The sequence below is a fragment of the Varroa jacobsoni genome, unplaced genomic scaffold (assembly GCF_002532875.2).
Source record: "Varroa jacobsoni isolate VJ856 unplaced genomic scaffold, vjacob_1.0 scaffold_1233, whole genome shotgun sequence".
NCBI classification, from domain to species: Eukaryota; Metazoa; Arthropoda; class Arachnida; order Mesostigmata; family Varroidae; genus Varroa; species Varroa jacobsoni.
This window is the reverse complement of record NW_019214135.1, coordinates 288727-308986: the sequence shown is the minus strand read 5'-3', so window position 1 is coordinate 308986 and position 20260 is coordinate 288727. Positions and strand designations below refer to the sequence as shown.

The window sequence follows — 20260 nt, the reverse complement described above, 5'->3', positions numbered from 1 at the left end:
AAATCGAAAAAAAGGAGATAAAGCACAAAAAACAGACTGCATATGCTCTTAGACCTGGAAGTATGACAAAACTGTTTTCCTTTCCGATATCACAGCGCTTTGACGCCGTTTAAGGGCCCGCTCGTCCTTGCGGTGTTAGCTGGCCCTGACTAAATCCTCCGTCAATTGTGTCCATATTCAGGCAGCAGCCAGTCATCTAGACAAGATGGTATTGCTTCAGGACAACTTGACCGCGTATCTTCGGCGAAGGAAAAGTAATTCACATTTTTTAACCTCAGCCGATCGACTCTATTAAGCAGCTGTGCGAAACTAAAAATTCAGATCAAGAAAATTGCTTCCGTGGCGTTAAAAATGCGTGGGAGCCGCTGTTGTCTAACACTCGACCACTATACCGCATTCCAGCGGACCATTGGCACTCGGCCTTTATACTTGACAGCTGCCACTATGCTCTTGTTTGAAGATTTACGTCGCACCGCTCAGTTCTGGAGGGTTGGTCTGCTGGTGCGATGTGACGCTCACAACGACAGCGGCACAATAACGGTAGCAGCGGGAGTGTTACCCTCTTTCTCGAACAGAATTGATAGACATTCGCTCGTTCTTTATTCTAAACACAGTCGGTTCATGAAACGGGTTATCCGGAAGAAACTAACTGTTATGAAAGTTATTATTGTTTCAGCTTCCTTTATGACTGACAGGACCGAAGATCAGAATTGACCCAGGCTTGATCCGACACTGCCCGACCCCATAGACTACTCGCGATGCCATTTGAAGGTATTTGGGGGCCGTCTGCGTTAGCAAGGCACAATTTCAAATCTGAAACTTTACCTGCTGACTTTGTATAGCCACTGCTACTATTTCCGAATGTCGCAACGTGAGTACAAACAATGAGCACGTTGAAACGACAGCCCGTTTTCTCAATCTAAGTAGATTTCAATATGAGTTAGTGTTACACGCAGAGGTCCGGATCCTAGATGCTTGAGCTATATTCGTCCAAATCTAAACAGAGTACGCCATTACTGAAATAATTTTGTGACTAGAAGCGTAACATGGATCCCATTTATTATTCGTCGAATCCCGCTTACTCTTATGGGAACTACATGCTTTGTTATAGCTATCAAGGACCTTTTATCACATTAACCTTAATGCTGTTACTGCATTCAATTACTCATTCCGTCCAGTAAAGCTGAACAGCTAAAACAAACCATTAGGCCATTATCAGCTATGGGTAGCACCACCACTGGGCCGAAGTATAATCAAATTGCGACTTTGGCGCTATCTGCTTCTACCTTACGCAAGCATCTCAAGTCAACCTAAAAAATTATCCCTAGCTTATATTAGGATAATAACTACGACAAAGCTTACTTATAGCTTGCTATCGACGTACAAACCGATCAGCCTGTGTTGTGATGGCCGTGTTGGGTAGCGTCAATAGAACATCGTGCCTCTCGCTTGAGTCCAGTAAAGAATGATATTGATCATCATCCCATGAAGTGACGGTTTTTTTTAGCGGGTGCAATTATCGTAACGTCATTGCTGACGGCAACAGTGAATCAAGCACACGTCGGTAGAATTAGTATATCTAGGCAATCGTATCGGCGAACATAGCCAGACGAATTCCTCATTAACTCTGCCATTATCACGGCCCTCCCTCCCTCCATAAACATTAGCACTAGTCACGATATTCGTGGGAAGTCTCCTCTAATTGAAGGGGTAGCCGTATAATTGAAACGCACAATACGACTCAATGGCTCCACGCGTTTCCCCTAATAATAGAACTGTCTCATCTGCTGCAAAGGGAAGGGGAGTTCCCATTCTTCTATGTTGTTCCTCTTACCTACTTACATATTCGCGTTGATACATCTCGCAAAACGTCGCTTACTTTGCGACTTATACTTACAATATACGGCTATGCCACGCCATCCTGTTACTTACGTTTCGGTGGATTCCGTTTCATTTCGTTCCAATATGGCTCTTCAGGGGTCTGCCTTCTCGCAGCGTCAAGAAGCGGGTCGTCGGGGTCTTCTGGCGCGTCGGGCTGCTCCCTAACAAAGGAGTGTGAGCTCGTAGTCGGAGGCATAGCAATGGACACGTCGCACCCGGCGTCGCCGCCCCCATCGGGCAAAGACATCTCGCAGCACTCATCCACCGTGCATCCCCCACCGCCCGCTGCCTTTCCGCCCGCAGCACACTTTCGCACGGGCTACAATGTCGGTGGCAAGGACCCTGGTGGTAAGTACCTACAGGTAGCAAATATTACGCTAGATATGTGTATATAGATATATGTCAGCACCTAGCAGTGAGATTATCAGCTTGCGACTGCGGCAACGCGGTGATGATGATTTTGTTGACCCATGCAGATCATACGCGCTAGACACTGTTTACAAGCAATACTCCACCAACACATATTAATCTGACATCGGGTCACACAGAGTGTACGACCCGAGCATCACTTGCTTTATCGAATTTTTGCTTATTGTTTGGTGATCTAGATTATCGCAACAAGCACCAATGTCGTCGTTTATAACGTAATCCAATTATAAAGGTGTAACGTATTGTGTGATATAATGTTATTATGAAAATTATTAAATTTCTTCTATAGGCACAGAAGATATACCTTTCTGCCCATGCGATGTGCTGCCGCCTGTGTTTAAATGAAATATTCACTTGGGTCACTTCCATACAACACTTGGGCCCTTCTAATTATAATGGTACATAGTGCAATGGAGTCGTAGTAATACCTTTTAACGATGGATTGCACGCCTCGTTGACCTGCTAGCAGAACTATGGGCAAGCGTGTTGGGTATTTCTCTCACATTTCTCCCTAAATCCGAACACATTTTAAGTTCTGCCTCATTTCCGACGCTCGCTAACGCTGACTGCTTATCTATGTACACTTTGAACGACGCACCCATCGAGCAGCATGATTTCATTGAGAGACACTCAGGTAGAACTACACGTTGGTACATAATCCGCTATTGTTCTGGCTACCAGGAATAGACGAGGAACGCTAAAAGGAGTTCTACAGTACCCGCCGCATGGCTACCGACCAGCCGACATCTGGTACGTCAGCTTGTCGTAGATGTCGATCAAAGGTTTCCGCCGCGTATCTTGAGTGAACAGCAGCAATGGCGAAATGCTTCGTTCGCAAGACAAGTCAACCTCTGTACAATCCAACGGAAACAGTAGGCTATACACAATTGAATCCTCTCCTCCTTCTGCTTCGAGCACACTTTCCAAGTTGGATGCATTTGACGGCTCCACAACTAGCCGCCATCGTTGCTCTCGTTAGGACAACGAGATTATTAACGAGTTGATTAGCTTGGCCTGGTCTCGATATACGAAACGAAAAGCGGTGCTGTTCCCCTTCGCCTAGATTTAACGCATATCAAATTTAACATAGTATTCGGTTAAAGGAAACGCAAAAGAACCGGTAAAATACCAAATGGATAAACCGAAACGGAGGTCGTTAATGAATCCTAACCAGCTGACATCTAATGTGAACAACGGTTCGCCGCCGTTGTGAAGTAGGCGGTGGCACTAGCGGGGACGCCACTGTTGTCGCCAGCTAAAACAATATAACGCAATTCCTCTATTACTTCGCCGGCTCAGGAATGCAAATAATAATCTCGTCGCAAACAAGCTTATGTGTGAAACCATGTAAGCGGCTCCGCTTCGTCACACCGCCTGACACAAACCTGCACGTGTATTCAGGAAAAACTTCCATCTTGGTGACCGATTCGGCCTTGATAAGTGCGCTCTCTTCCGGGCTATCTGCCAATTCGTACTAAGCATCCACCGGTCGCACAATCGTTATCGGGTACGAAGATCATCAGAGTGCCAGTATTAATTAGCGATGAAGTGTGTTTAGAGAGATATGCGGTAGCTCGTTGTCTGCGACCCGTATTGCGCACGCTCGTGCACAACTGTGCCGACGACTAAGGACAACTGCGATCAACATTTTTTCAACAGAACAATTCACTGTTTTCTCTTAGTCCCTGAGGTAACGTTTTTTGGATAGCTTTAGGAGCATGCAGACGGGACAAGGCAGGGGCAAAGACTTCTGGGGGAGCATCCTAACGACCGGGAGTGAGTTAGAACAAGCGAACGCAACTGTCTTTGCCAGAAAGGGGCCACGCTGTTATCAAATATATTGACTTTACAAGTGGCTAATATTATTGTCAACGAAACATTGTAGGAGCTCAATATGTTTATGTCAAGTGTACTATTTATTTGGATAGGGTAAGTAGTTAAATGTGAGTGTCGAAGCATATAAGTTTGTTTTTGAGAGATGGCCTCCAGCTGCAGCTGCTTTTATTGCTACCATCCCATTTGCCGCGGAGGTCACCAGCAACTGCCGATAAAACAACAACGACAAATAGCTCCTCACGAAAAAGAATGAAACCAGTGATTCAGTGCGATGCCAAAGCGACATTGGGAAAAGCAAGAACTATTTGGGCATAGCAAACCGGCCAGACAGCGACGCAACAAAAACTCCCACTAAAGAAACCCTTAGGTATTCGCTGGATTCATTATGGAAGAAAGGACCACATTCGGACTGTGCGGTTGGACCCGCGTAGCCAGCAGTGAGTCACAGACAGGATCCAAAATGATGTTACATCTGGGTGGGCGGATGGGGCCGAAGAATCGAACCGGCTAATTTCAAATCTCAATGTACAGATTTTTCGGTCTGCGTTAGGTTAGTCTGGCCTGACGGCCATAACATAGAGCTTAGTTTAGTGACTTAGCCCATCTTTAATCTAAAAATCTGAGAAAGACTTCCTTTCAAAGAAAGGAGCAGTACCTTATCTTGAAGCTATCACTTTAGTAGCTCGCTGAAATACGGGCAAGGAGTTATGCTACCTTCAGCATATGCGCTGAACTGAACACGCTTCTTAAATAGTTGGTGTATGATCAAACAGATTAGATATACCGCGTATTACGGTCGGGATCATTTTAAGCAGCCCGAATGACCGACCTTCTCCATCGAGGAAGCAAATTAAAGGTGTCGTGCTGTTTGCATGAGCCGCACAGTTGACGAGAAAATGTCGGGCCAGCAGACCTCTACACTCGAATCAAGCATCAAAATATTTTTCACAAATCAGATGTGTTTCAGTCAAGAGTTCCTTTGGCTGTTGTGGCCGTTCTCATGTGAACTTCGAGTTATCTACGTAGATAAATTTAGCTTGAAAGTTACTTAAGATCAGCGAAGTGAAGCCAGGCCGTCAACGAACTCCATGAGTCACTGCAGACTATTACCTACGGCTAGTTCGCTTTTGCTTCTAATGATGACGGTAGCCCTGTTACGGTGGAGGGCAAAGTAAGTTTTCAATCTAAAGCACGGTGACGGGAAAACCCGTCCGCTACTGCTACTGGCGATGTAGCTTTTCCTCGTCCAAAGTACAGACGTTTCTTTCTTCCCATACACCGGCCTACACTGGAAGTTCAGCCTTTCTAGGCTTTGCCTGTTACTTTGTTGTTGTCGCTGTTACGGACCGTTTTATTTTACCGAGTCCGCGTTAGCCAACTTTGTGTATACATTTTCCGTACCTCTGGCGATACGTGCTTGGCCACGCCACCCCCATTCATGCCACTGCTAACGTTCCACGATATACGGTGGTTACTGTTGGAGCTTTTATACTATAATGCCCGATGTGCGAAAAGTCCCCGCGGCAAAGCTGAGCGCCTGTGCTCAGAGCCTAGCTGTTCTACCCCATTGGTCTCCTCCTGTGGCAAAGATGGTTGCAGCAAACATCGCCGCCATCGACAACGACGGCAAAGGCAAAAAGGTTGGTTGTTTTTGTCAAACGTCCTAACTCAGAGGACTACGCCCCTTTTATTGATAGGAGGCAGCGAGGAAGAAGGTACAGATAAAAGCAAGCAGTGACGGGCTGAAGTCCGCAGTAACAGTGAGCTTTCGAATCACGAACGACGATCTGTTAGTAGCAGCAAGAAAGGATATTGTTGTAGGCTAGTCCAGGCAGCATTTGCAATCTTGAAGGGTGACCTATACGTCGAAGCCGATGTCACCAATGTGCCTGAGGTCGTAGAATCGCTTTGGGTCATAGTATGTGCTAAAATCTTTACACGACATAGAATCTATGACTCCGTTAGTTGGGCCAATGAACACCGCTTTTCCCAAACTCAGCTCTAACAGGCTTAGCAGAAAAGCAAAGGATAATTAGAAGTAGCACGATGACTGTGGCTAAAGGGCACGCAAACGGCAAGAAGTAAGATACCATGGCCGGGGTGTGCCAGTCATGTAAAATGCGTTATGACACACAGGCTACAAGGTGGTTCTCGCATATGATACGGCCCAATGCTTGCGGTGATGGGGTTCTTGATTTTTAAAGTTCGCATTATGATCATCAACTGGACCTGGCAAAAAACAGCCTATTTAAACTTTGAGAATCTATGCACGTGACTAACAATTTTGTTGGTTGCTTTGTTTTACTAGAACGAGGTCTAGGTGAGATCCGTGCTGTATAATTTTGACTAAAATCATTATTATCTCACTTATAACTAAGTGGTTTGCTTATTACTGCAATTATTGTTGCGCTCAGGTCCAACATGAAGAAACGGAAAAGAGAGATCTGCACTTCTACCATTCTTTAGGGCCCAAAACTGCTTCAAACAACCCACAGTTACTTCTCGTCAGTGGTGCCGTCTGCTTCGCAGTCATTACTTTCAAACTCATGCCTCATTCACTACCCTATATCCGATAGCCCATTAACCTTCCTTTCTTACGCTTTGGAGCTCGCTTTCACCACGGCTCGTTCACGCACCTTTCTTCCATTCCCCCACCGGTTAGTTGTACGACCTTGTTCCTCTTTATCTTGCGAAAGTTAACCTTCCACACGTAAAAGAACTTTCAGTCGCAGTTACTTCTGCTATGCTCGCCTGCCTTTCCTTTGTTGTCACCGAAGCATCACGCACAGCTCAAGCTGGAATATCGTCTACTTTCGTTTATAGTTCCTTTCGTTTGCTAGTGGCTTTCCCTTCGTTCAGTCATGGGGAATAGGTGATTCAACGTACTGAGTATCATGCCGCCTCTGCCAATGTCTAAAATTCAATGTCGACAGAATCAGCATTGCTACTGTTGTCGATGTAGTCCTTATTGTGTGTGTGCGCGCTGTCGTTCTCGTTATCATCGCCACTTTCGTTGCTGTTGTTATTGCTCTCGTTATCGTGGATACTTCCTTACCCGGCACATCATTTGGAACTGGAGTCAAACGAAGGCAAAGGATGTCGAAGTCGTTGAAATTGCGGCTACACGAAAGCTATCAGATGACGATGCCAATGTCGACAATGCTAGTAGCGACTACACGACTTCCAGCTTTCCCGCCACACTAGGCAACTCTCAAAACTGCATACACGACTATGCTGTTACCGATTCTAGGTTCCTCTCAATGTCCCTTATCCTGTTTTGCGGCTCTCGCCGCTTCTCATTCTGCTTGTCTCTGCCACTATCAGGCTAGGAGCAGCTGAAAATGCAGACAGACCACGATATGCTTGCTATTGTTTTTGCTGCAGGTGTCGCAACAGGTGCTGTCTTTTTAAACGCATGAACGCGGGAATTCATCGACAGGCAGGAATGCAAAAGCGATGACATCGCCCAACAGCTCAGACAGAAAATTCAGAAATGAGAGGGCAAGGTAAAAACCAACGAGCGGAAAGGCGGGTAGTAAAGAGTGGCGACTGCCGGTTGTAGGAACCAATACGATCTATCGAACAACGGGTAGCACAAGCGCTATCCTAATGACACGAGGAGACGAAGTACGGCCCCTCTGTCTGCCCAGAACCTATTCTGGCCCGATCTCCGCAGGTAGTATTCCTGTTGTTCCTCGCACATTCGGTAGCGTAACTTTTGTGCTATTCCCACATTTGGCCCCAAAGTCCTTTGCACCGGTTTCCGTATGTGCTCAAATAGAGTGGGACGATTGAAGAGGACCGACCAACTCTACTCGGAAGTTCCTTTCGCATCTGCCGTTTTTCGTCTTTCTCTGTAGCTTTTCTCAGCGTCGGCATGTTTGCCACATTGCTTAGTTGGCCGACTAACTTGCGGGCCGCCTGTGCCTCAGGTTCAAAGGCGATGGGTAACTAGGCCAGCTAACTTTGAATTGTAAGGAGCTGCTGACTAACTGGTAGGGTGTGCTGGTAGAATCTTGAGATTTCGATAATTTAAAATTCAAATAAAAATCTGATCGATTGCCTGGATAGTTCTGTGTTAAAGCCATTGTCTGTGATGCTGCCTACCCTGTGTGACCACATGCGACTTAGGCAAAGCCTGAGACTACTACCGCGCTACAGTAACTATTATAGAGATCTACAGAGTTGGATTAACCTACCTTTAGTCTACCTTTCCTTTTTTTTGCTATATCACATGGCTTTGTATTGCTTTTCTATTTGGCAGATTGACTCTCTCGTAGAGTATGCCGCGCTTGCAGCGCTACTAGAGTTGACTCTGATCACCTTTGACCAAACTGTGTAGTCGATGTGTACGTTCTAGTTCTTTCTATTTGCTGTCATTCTAACAACGACATTGGAAAGACCTGCAGATACTGGCAGGGATCAGGGAATAACTATTGGAGAGCTAGAAGAGAATGTATGGGACTTAATCGAGAACATGAACTAGACTTTACATTGATATGCCTCATAGGTGTTTTCAAAAAAGAGTGAGTAAAATACAAAGTGTTCTTCATCGTGACTGCGGCACTCGTCCACCAATAACTTGCCCAAAAGCAAAACCTCGCTGACAAAGTTGTTGTTGTCAGTTAATGTTGAATCGCGTCCAATCAAAATAAATATAGTAGGCTACCATACAGCTGCTTAGTAACTGCCGAATATTGCTTGGGATGGCATCATTGGGCAGTTGTCGCAGCTTATTAGTCAGACTGAAAAGTGGCTGACCTCTGATACCCCTTGAATATTACTCACCTCTATATCGCTTCTGCTGTGAAGTCTTTTAGTCTCGGGGGTATGAGACGCACTCTGATGCTAGTCATGTTTTCTTCGTAGCACATATGAATATCTGAACTGTCCCGTATGTGGTGTTTTTCCCCATCAATTTTACATTAGCTTAATCGCAAATAAATAAAATTGGTCGGCTATCATTCTAGCCACTTGGCACAGTACAAGCCTCCTTGTCCATTGTTCCGTTTTTGATCTAAAAGATATATTTGTATCTTGTAAATATTCGCAACTTTTCTATTTTCGGTTTAGTTCCGCAAAAAAGAAAGCGCTTGGCGACTCGGCGGTACCCGAGCAGGCCGCACCGTTATCGTAGTTAGCTCGATAAGCTTACGATAGAATTCAAGGCTAGATTATATCTGCACGTCGATCGGCCGCAAATCAAGTCACAACTGATGAGCTATAGGCGAAATGAGCAGGGGTGTAATCTAGTCTACTAACTGCTGTGCTTATATCGTTACCAAATGAAAAAGCATCGGGCTGTATACGGTCAAAGTCTCGACCTAGCATCCACTTACGTGATCGATTTAGTAGCGCAGAACTAGCCGGGAAAGGCCAACCCAATGATGTCCCGGGCCAAGGCGATTTTCCTGGACCTTGCCTACAAAAATCATTGATTTGGCCTTCACTGATAGTTCTTCACTTTTGAAGATTAGACGAATCCCTTAACTAATAAAGGAAGCATTTGGAGAGGCAATGTTTTATTGTCGTTAATTTCGAATGTCAGCTTTTACTTCAAATCGTTTGTTTGCTGAGCCGTTCTATATAAATCCGGATAGGTCTTAACTTGGGATCTGATAGAACCAGGCTCTGGCTGTAGATCGAGCACAGAGGAGTTTCAGTCTAAGGCGCAAAAGAATGTTTCGGGTCTGCTTAGTCTGGTGGAGGCCCATGTAACAGAACAATCACCTGACTCCTTATCTCTCCAAGGAATTATTATTTTCAATTTGTTTGGTTTGACTTGTTGAGTTGAGTTGAGTTGTAGTCTGCAGTAATCTTCTCAATGTATTTCCGGAATTCATAATTGAGTACTACTTTCAAATTACACTCGGTCTTATGAGCTGTCCATGTTAACGCTTATCTGGGCCTTATTTTATGTTTATTGCCAATTCTGGCCTCATACAGAAGTTATCTGCTACGCAACGACAGATAGATTAACAATGGCAATTTCATTTGGGATCTACATTGTGGCTTTAAATATATAAACAGTACATGCAAGCTATTCGTTATACTGGTGCAACTAATTCTTTTTCCTGAAAGTCCTAAAGGACTAAAGGTGACTCGGTCGAATTTTTACGGAACACGGTTCTTCATTATTTAATCGCACAGAACACTACCACGAACGCAACTACGAAAAATATAAAAAATGTTAGCGTGATAACCTAATAAAGTAGCGTGTTAACAGAATGGCCAGATGAAATTTACAATTAGCAACGAGACCGACAACTGCCAAAATGACTTTCTTACAAACTTGATATTATGGTGGGTTCTCCGGGGCATTCGAAGCGTTTCTTGTCTTTTTACTATTCAGTAACTCTGCTTGTAGTTTCTTATGTACATAGTGTAGAGCCCACTAAAATTAAGTATTAATGACGTGTTACAATTCTCGTGCACAGTCAGCTTCTCGTTCATTGATTGACCTCATCGCTTGTTGGTTCGACGTTGCGAGTGATACTGACGAAATTCGTCGTAGTTCTATGCTAACTGTCTGCAGTTGGAAAGAGCGGGACCATCGCTGTTACCAAATCAACCCAGTTCGACCGAGCTCAATATAACGACAAGCAACGTCAGCTAGGCTAGAAAGAAGCCGTTGATGGTTAACGAATCGGGATGCAGGGTATTACGAAGTCCCGGTAGCGGACTGAATCCGAGGCCGAGCCATCGTATTGAATGGAGATCAAAGAAGGACGGACGAGTCCCAGCAATAACGTTGAGCCCACTAGCTAGCCACCCGTTTTTACCTCCGATGGCTCGATGGAAACCAGATATCCATTCCATCCATCCATCCATTCATAGAGTTAGACAACCAGCCGATCGGGCTCAGCGGTCGCGCAGGACGCAGGTGGCCCACACTTCCTTTCGGGTTCAATGGTAGGAGAATACAGCATCCAAAGCCTTATCCGGTTCATTTCTTCAGCGGGTTAGATAGTGCGTCTCCGGATAGGCTTCCGTATGTGAAGAGCTTCTCCCATCTAAGGTGTCCTACTTACCACGGATGCTGGTAGGTTTGTATGCAGTTGCCTCCCCCTCGTCCCTTCAGGCGCTTCCGCTTTCGCTCCCATTCTTCCATCCCACTTTGTGTTCATGCCGCACGGTGGATACTTTCGGTGGCACCATCTCCAGATGCTTAGACCCTATGGAACAATCTGATGTTGAGGAACGTACAATGGACAGGATGGAAACAATGGGGGACAGTGAGGCACGCGACGAGCAATAATGATATTACCGCATTATCGATTATTGCATGGAATCCTTTGCAATTTCTCCTAAAAGATAGTAGAAATAAACACGTCCGTACGACGGCGTGGCGTGGAACGGGATACGTTAGACTATTCGAACATGATGTGACAATGATGCCGTAGAGAAAAAAAAAAGAGGGATTGAACAGGAGCAGGCATGCTCATCACCTACTTTCGGTATTGCCCTCTTATAGCCTTGGTATAGGCCAGTGTTGGTAGCAACAGCGCGCATCGTATTCAGTGAAGCCCCTCATGCACTTGTCTGCCCCTTTTTCTGCGTACTTCTTCTATTACCGCATAATGATATTGGGAGCGGCTTAATGATGTTTGATAATTCTGCCGCAGCCCTTGGGTAATGTACTATAACGGGGTCCCTGCGTCTGCCATGCTAAACAATATAACTTTCCGTTCACTGTGAAGTGTACCAAGTACTAATCTCATATCTTATGATAACGCCATTTTATAGCGGTGTCACATTTTGTTACACCTATTTGCAGCTTTTAAGGTGCGCTTGTACTATTCGAAATCTAAGACCGTTCGCTCACATATTATCCTTTAGACCTTTGACACGTAAGCTATGGTGAACCATATAAAATTAGAATATTCAATTTTTTAGTAATTTACAACTATTAGTTAATATTGAAGTGATCGTCGAGGTAGCTCGTCCTATAAACGTACAAGTTCTATTATTACCGTAAGTACCGTAAGCCGTTAGCTCCAAAAAACCGGAACAGGAGATTTTTAACTTGAGTGACAAACTCCTTATGCGGGAGAATTGATAGTTGTCGTGCGAGGATACAACGTCTCATAATTTTACCAAATCGTGATTTGTTAGGAGAAATTGACCCTCTACGATATTTATATCGGGTCACATAAGTGGCTCGAAAATAACTTTATATTGTCTAGCTTAGTGGTCCAATGTGCGTATAAATCATCCGAGCGCCATGGTTTGTCAATTGCGTCTCAGCTATGTTTTCAACAGTCGAAGAAAATGATGCAAAACACTTCGCATCATGGTGTCGGAATTGACATTGTTACGTTGAACTTCTATAACAGCGATGTAAATAAGTTACCATCGGAACGGCAAGAAATCATAGGTAATGATGGTACACACATCGATCTATAATAAAACAACTAAGCTTGTGAAAAGAACGGCTTTTATGTTTTATAATAGATCGGTGTGTTTCTTTAGTCGAAGTTACAGGTACATTTACTCCATAGATCATTTCTGATACGAGTCATATCATTTAGCACGATATGTTATATCGCTACACACAAGAATGCCGAAGTGTTTAGTTCACTGCGTTCGATGCTTCAATAGGGTCAACGAAATAGGAGAATACATGTAGCCGACTCTTTTTTTTTTTTAACTTAGCCGACCGATTTTTAATAAACATAAAAGCAAATGACTGCGCCCACAGGTCGGTATGACGTTAAGTTTCTGGCTGTAGCATTTGGAGATTGCTATGTATATACCGTATCACTACATATCTATCCGTAACAGATCTCTGTTTCAGACTGACTGGGCAAAACAGAGGTTTTGAAAATCCACGAGTGTTCATCAAATAAAATAAGTCAGATGCAGATACAAAAAATTACCCAAGTTTAAATCGGGTGTTCATGTCTGCGTATTAGGGCTTGTAAATTTTGAACAGAAGCAGAAAACCTTTTGGATCCTTCAAGCATTGTTCCACATACATTAATCGTCCGTACCTTTCCGCTTGCTTTCAGCCTCAAATAGTACGGGATACTGTACAAAAATCTTAACGGTGTTCTCGATACTTGTGATCGGGGCGACGTTCCCATTTTCGCTATGTCTGTGTATCAAGATCGTGCAGGAGTACGAGCGAGCCGTCATCTTTCGACTAGGTCGCCTACTTCAAGGAGGCGCCAAAGGACCAGGTATGTAAGCTTTTTAAGGCCTGAAAGACCTCGTGCTTTTAGCTACAGTACAAACCAAATGTATTGATGAGCATAAAGCTTTTTCTTAGATAATATTGCCCTACCTTCTGCTAAACAAAACTAGGCTGTTACGTTCAGTGTTACCAGACGGGTTATATATTGCTTCAGACCTGCCTTCTACAGGTACTATTATAATAGTTATTTCAAGATGTTACATTCGGTATTGCATTACTGGCTCCCATGGTGAAAATTAAGTGTCTACGCCCGGTTTCAAACATAGAATATTCTATGTGTGCTTAAGTTTAGTAAACAAACGAGCTGTTACTGCTTGTTTGTCTGCTAAGCTTAGTCGTAATCTTCTACAACTACAACTACTGCTACTACCAAAAAAAAAATCGCAGCTAGCTTACTTCTATTCAATTCGTTATATTGGTACCAAATTATACCACAGTCTGTCATAAATGGGAAGCTTTTCTACGCATGTAGGACCCTTTAAACAATGCGCGCTAAACGGTTTTTTCTTTAGAAAAGCCAAGAATAGAGCTCTTCGGTCGAACGGACAGCAGGCTTTCCGCTGATACCTTTCCGATTTCGGGCACAGATAGTCGCTTAGTATGATTAATTTATTATTTACAGTCTGCGTATGTATGTCGCCTGGGTTTGGCAGCTTATGACAGAAATACGTAGTTTTCTACTATGTACCAGCTATGACAAGGTATAGGTTGGAGAGAAAATTGAGAAAAGAGTCAATCCTTGGAAAGGGTCATATACACATTTACATTGGTACGCGCACTCTGGCGACATGAAAGACAGGCAGATGAACGCCTGTAACGTTAATAGTTTCTCTAAGGTGTACGCTTGATTGCGACCTGCGTTTCAGCGACGTTTCGCTACGTTTACGCTTACGCTTGGTTTTGGTATCACATGAAGGATGTCCGACACCACTGCAATACATCAGGAACAAATTTTAGTGTACCTCATTCGACAAAGAAAAAAAAAAAAATATATATATATATATATATATATAGAAAGAGAGAGAGGGTAAAGAATCCGAACAAGAAACAGCAGCTATTTCGGACGTGGTTAAGGTATAAAAGCTGCAACTGCTATCAGATGTAACGTCAGTCTCGGATCAGCAGCGTAGGTCTTGACAAGTTGGTGGCAACGATGGAACCCGTGTTCGGTTAAAAGTATTGAAGCAGCTAAACGACAAAACCTGGACACAGACCGGATATTCGAAGACCGGGCCAGGAACGGGAAGTCCACGGCTGCCGCAAGAGGCAGGCCACCCTCGTTAGGATAGTCAAACCACGGTCTACGTAATCACCAACCTCAAAGCAAAGGATATAAAAGGGACCAAACAATGAAGGGTTAGTTCCGATGGGAAAAGGCTTGACCGACAATAGAGACCAGACGTGTGCCCTGCGGGGAATCAGCCGTCATATGACCTACAAAGTTATTAGATCCAGACCGTAAAGGTTGCAGGAGGACGATGTTGAGGACGTATTACAACAATGAACGAAGTGCGGAGACTCTAGGATTATTGAAGGATTGTAGAGACGGTTAGATAGGTGGCCAGCCGGAAAACGTTGTGACGAAGGTGCAAGACCATTGGTTACTGCGAAAGGCGCAATCAAGCGAGAGATATGCAAATGCTGTGTGGGAGCAGCATAGCTGCTAGGGATAACCGAGTGCTATGGTCAATTTAAACAATATATAGCTGCTAGTTTAGACGAAGTTAAACTATAAAGGTTCTGACCAATATATTGTCAGTCTCCGACCAATGACTTTCGCTATATATATATACATACATTTGGGCGTCTCTACGCACGCTTATTAATAAGCTTGCAACCTGCAATGAGATAAGGCAAAATTCAAATGAAAGATGTTGAGACGCCGGATTCTGTCTAACATTGGCAGCGTTGTCAGTGTAAACCCTACGTCCTTAGAAGGATCAGCGAATATTAGCTAGACACTGCATTTGGGATTTTGTGGGTTACAAATTGACACACAAGCTTTACCACTATCCGGCCACCTATTGATATTCGTATAAAGTAGGCTATTCAAAAATAAAAAAAAATTGTGTGCCACGAATACGTGTGATGGTACCTACAGCCCAGATATCATTAGAAAAAATACTAAATAATAAACTATTGAAAAACTAGATCCATAAACGTTCACCTAAAACAAGTGGTGCGGCCGCTACGTCTAACAGAACCATCAAGCATTCCCATAGACGGTCGGTTCTCAGCATGCAAATGGGTATGTTTACGCCCAATTTCAGCCCTTTTTTGTAGTGATGTGGGCATGTTTATCCCGAATCGCAACCCTCCTTTTTATAGTAATGTCGGAAGAACTTTTGGGTACGATCAGCAAGAAAAATACAGTCTCCGGTAGTTTCAATGCACTGTTTCGTTACTGTGTGGGATTAAAAACGATAGATTACCTCTTATACTGCTAGGATTTGCAAACAAACATGCTAGTACCACAGTGTTTTGAAAACACTAAGTTCCATCTATCAGCACTAAAATAGTCTTACTCGTTTCCGATTTAATTATTGCCATTTACTATTGTTATACTTTTGCAGAAGTATTTGTGCGCAAAGGATATATTCCTCGAATGAGAATAACATACGAGACGAATTTCTGTCTCTTACATCATTCCCTCACGAAATAATCTTACACCAACCTATGCTCCGCCAGCTTCTCTCCGCTCGAGTTTTGTATAACACTGCTATTAGTAGAGTCGGTCCCATCTCTTCTGTATCTATGCTCTTCTGTAGCAATCCGAGCATGCATATATATATATATACGCAGACATCTATATAGCCCTTGTTATTTTTGACGACCGCGACAATCTCTGCCGTCAGCGAGCCAATTGTTTCAAACTAGCTATAACCCTCAGTAAATCTAACGAACTAATTCTCTGAAGAAAGGGCTGGTAAAACAATAGACTTCGACCCGTTTCAGTATTTACCGCTTTACCGATCACCATCTTTTTCTCCTCCTTTTAATAGCAGGGAATTGCAAAAAATGCAAAACCGTTTTCATTTTATGACTATCTATGTGTTTTAGCTTTTGTCTTCGACAGAAAAGTGTACGTGTAAGTTTTACGCTTTTGTAGATCGATGACCTTCCTTGTCCATCACACTTTTTCTCCAAACAGCCAATTAAGCCAGTCCGCTTTGCATTGTTGCGCATTAAGGAGCCAGCAATAACCGTACTAAGCAGCGCCGGCTGCTACTGCTGGGAACGGTAGTTTCTCTATCGACGGGGAAGAAATTGAACTCAACCCACTTCGTCGAGGGGGATGGGGGTAAGTTCCCGTTTTCCGGTTGCTTATCCTCACTTTATTAGAGCTTTTTTTCGCCCGCTTCGCGGTGTCACTCCTTGGATGCAGAATGCAAGTGTTACTGTTGCCGCTGCTACTATTGCTATCGTCTCGGCAGCTTTAATTTATGAATGTATTATCAATGCTACTCTAGTCATTGATGCTACTCAGCAGTAGAAGCACCATAATGAGAGAATGCCGCGATGCACGTACAGAAGGTCAGCGGCAGTAGCATCAGCGTTAGCAGAGGGGTCTGTCGAGCACCCTCGAGCATCATCGCCTTCTATGACTGTAGGGAAAGGGCGAAAAGGTGGAAAAGAGGACGAAGGTCACCAAGCGAGGTTTACAGTGAGACTGCTAGAATGCAATCACTAAGAACTGAACGTCTGTTACCGCGGCAGACTGTAGGAAAACGATGGAGCAAAGAGGCAAGGAAAGACTAGCCAGCATTTCGCAGACATGTTCCTATTGTATATTTCTTTTTTCTGTATATTAAGCCCAAACGACGAGGGCTCTGAGGGGTGACAGTGTCGCATCATTCATTCGTTCAGCAAGAAAGTGTAAGAAGCGCATGGCGTTATCCAGAAAATTACTTCCTTTCCGTTGCCTCTACCTCTTTTTTCACTTCCTTGTTACGCTTCCCGCCTCACTGCTAGCCTGCGGGGTCCTAGTATGGCCTAGCTTGGCCATGTTGCTTGCTCGCTTGTATAGCTTATATCGTAGCGTCAGCCTGTTCCTACAGCAGCGCCACCAGTAGCGCAGAGAGCAGCAACACCGTTAAAACAATAACAAAAGCAACGGCGATAAAACCCAGAAAGATGCCTAACGGCAATATTGCTGTTACTTGCCATTTTTTCATCTGTCAATATAGCCCACAGACAACCGCCTTGATATAATTCATGGACTCGGTTATGAGTAGGCTGAGTATACGAGGAGCCGCCAATCAGAAAAAAAAACTTACAATTCAGACAAGCAACATGAAACAAGGTCATTTTTTATATTTCCACATGCTAAGCAGCTATTGGTAATATTGAGACGGATAGCATCTGATTACTTGCCTGGTCAATGCAATGGAGGTTTCCTCTGAGTTCATTGAAATTGGTGGAGTTGCAAAAAATTCTTGCAGAGTTTTCATATAACAGAAAATATCTATGGCATATGGCACGGAGCTCATTATAAGAGAGAGACAATCTGCTAGAAAATGTATATGCGACCTATGTTCGATTCTATCATTTGACACTACGTTATTATCGTTTCATTGGCTAGTTGCGTTGTTTGCAAACTGCGTTAGTTGCGTTACTGGGAAATTTCAACGTTACCGTATAACCTTAGCGTACCGACGTAAAGCCCTCGTGTTATGATAAAAAACCTCATATCACGTATTCTGAAACAAAATACTTAAACCGGAACCAGGAGGCCCTTTATCTTGGAGGAGGTAAGCGAACATTATGTAAGAACATTAACTGAGTGAGGTGGCCTCTTGTAATTAGCTTTCAATACTTTATATCACAGTTAGTGCCTATACCTACACCTCGCCAGTGCTGCCCCTTCTTTTGTGTTTATCGGGTTTGAATACCTATTTTTATAAATTGTCCTCTTTTGTACGAAAAATAAATAAATAAGACTATGATAATTTTAAAGTGACCAGATTTCTGATGCTTCTCTATGAATTCGATTTAGACAAAGTTACTTGATTGATCAAAATTGTTTCATACTACATAATCAGTCATTTACAACTACGCTTAAATCAATCAGAACTGATTGACATGATAGCGATCCTATTATTTTACAGCCCAGTGTGTAATTAGTGCTATGTATTTGGCTGAAAGGTGCGTCAGTGAAATAGGCCAGTTGCAAGGACGTTATATTGAGACTAGCGCAATGCCCGACTAGTACTGGCGACTAGTTTTGAACAAACAGAAGGTCCTTAACAAATCCGAATAGAAAAAAGGTAAATTATCGGAAGTTTGAGCTACTCGTCCTGTGCATTGTACTGGGTAATATTACACATATCGTTGAAACAAAAGCCCCTGCCAGGTCGTACCCCTAATAGTACCAACATGAGGTGGAGAACAGACAAATGATAAAGGCCGCTTTATGCCTCGGACGTTTTCTCGCGCTTAATGTCCCTTTTTGATGATTCGCTAAACCTTTGCTTATTGTTAGCACTACATACGGGCCGCTGAGGAGGGATTGACCTACTCAAGGACGTGTACACTAACATCGATGGAAAGCGAGAGACGGGGATCCATGAGTCCTGCATCAGGATCTCGGTTCAGGGTACGACGAGCATACAGCCACGTCCGTCCAGTAGGGGTGGCCCACACACAAGATGCCTTCATACACCGGGGTGCTTCCTGTTGATTCAACCGCTAACGAAAACTCGGCCAAAGATGAACTTCTGTTTTAAAATGGAGGACTTTTTACGAGAATGTCGTAACATTGCTAGCATCGAATAATGTTGTATGCGTGTGTATACCTGTTTATATGCACGGTCGAGGCGTGAAAAACAACTTCACCGTGCATCTGACCGCGCTTCTTTGCTGTGTGTCCGAGTGTTGAAAACTGAAGTCAATAGGCTAATGGTAGGCGTCGGTTTGCGCTTAGGGTAGTAACACCTTCTCGTATATCTCTCGTCGTCGCCGACAGCGACATCCGTTTCCGTTTGTTGCTTCATCGACTGCACTAAAATTCGCATATGCTCTCAACCTACTGTTCATGGCTTAGTCTTGCCATTTTGTTCGATGGTTCGTTGTGTGCTTCTTGCTATAGCGGTGTTGAAAAATCAGCCAGCCATCAGAGTTGCTCGCTCGTTATTTTCTTGTACAGAAGTGAGGAGACAAAACTGGAAGCAGCAGGTTCCCAGCCGGAGAGGGATGGCAAAGACTCTGAGATGACGCACCTGAAGAGAGGAAAAAGGCCGGAAGAAAATGAAGATATCGCGGAAGGAGACACGTAAAGGGATGAGCTTTAGAACAAAATCGAGGAGAACTCAACCGTGGAAAAATAGAGACAGTAGTAGAGCTGCGGACGAAAGGCGTACCGTTTAGTTGCGATAGGAGGTTACGTGCGACTGCACCGCTTCTGAAGTAACGTCCTGGGCCAGTCTAGCCACAGCCACCATTCATTCAAGAAATGAGGACGTCAAGCATTTATAACGATATAGTTATTTAGTTGGTTATTAGAATCATGTTGGAAAACGCACAAAGGGCTTTATTTACCTCCCTGACATATTAGTCATTCCGGCTAAACGGGTTTTATACAAGGCAAATCTGCTACCCGGTCACTTGCTTACTCTCGGCCACGCCAAATCGGCCCACTTTATAAGGCGAGAGAAGCTACAATTACCAGAGTCTTCCTTTCATTTCGCTATCATCCCGTTCATAATAACTGCTCATCATGTAGGTGGTCAATGACGCGTTAAACACACCAAACTAGCGTTTTTCTGTGAGTAACCCAACCTAGAAGTAAAACGACTTGCAGTGCTAGTGGGGCTCTGCCACTCTCGTTACGTAACTCAGCTTAACGGCCCATTAAAAGGACGCCTGTTAGGTCACGCACTTTTTGAGCACCAGTTCAGTGTTTCAGCTCGTCGTTCTCAT

The 20260-nt window shown here is 43.9% G+C and overlaps 1 protein-coding gene across 5 annotated transcripts in view; it reads left to right on the top strand.

Annotated features, from left to right (window-relative positions):
• The window catches only part of LOC111267881 (band 7 protein AGAP004871), a 104628-nt gene that overhangs the window by 50369 nt on the left and 33999 nt on the right, over positions 1-20260 (top strand). For 2 of the 5 annotated variants that reach the window (XM_086971475.1, XM_086971476.1), the window contains 3 exons: positions 677-771; positions 1978-2229; positions 13158-13328. In XM_086971475.1, coding sequence (XP_086827601.1) covers positions 759-771; positions 1978-2229; positions 13158-13328 — 436 coding nt within the window. In that variant the 5' untranslated portion in view covers positions 677-758. Of the gene's footprint in view, positions 1-676; positions 772-846; positions 872-1977; positions 2230-13157; positions 13329-20260 lie in introns of those variants that run through there. The other 3 variants (XM_022846442.2, XM_022846441.2, XM_022846439.2) reach the window with 2 other exon arrangements.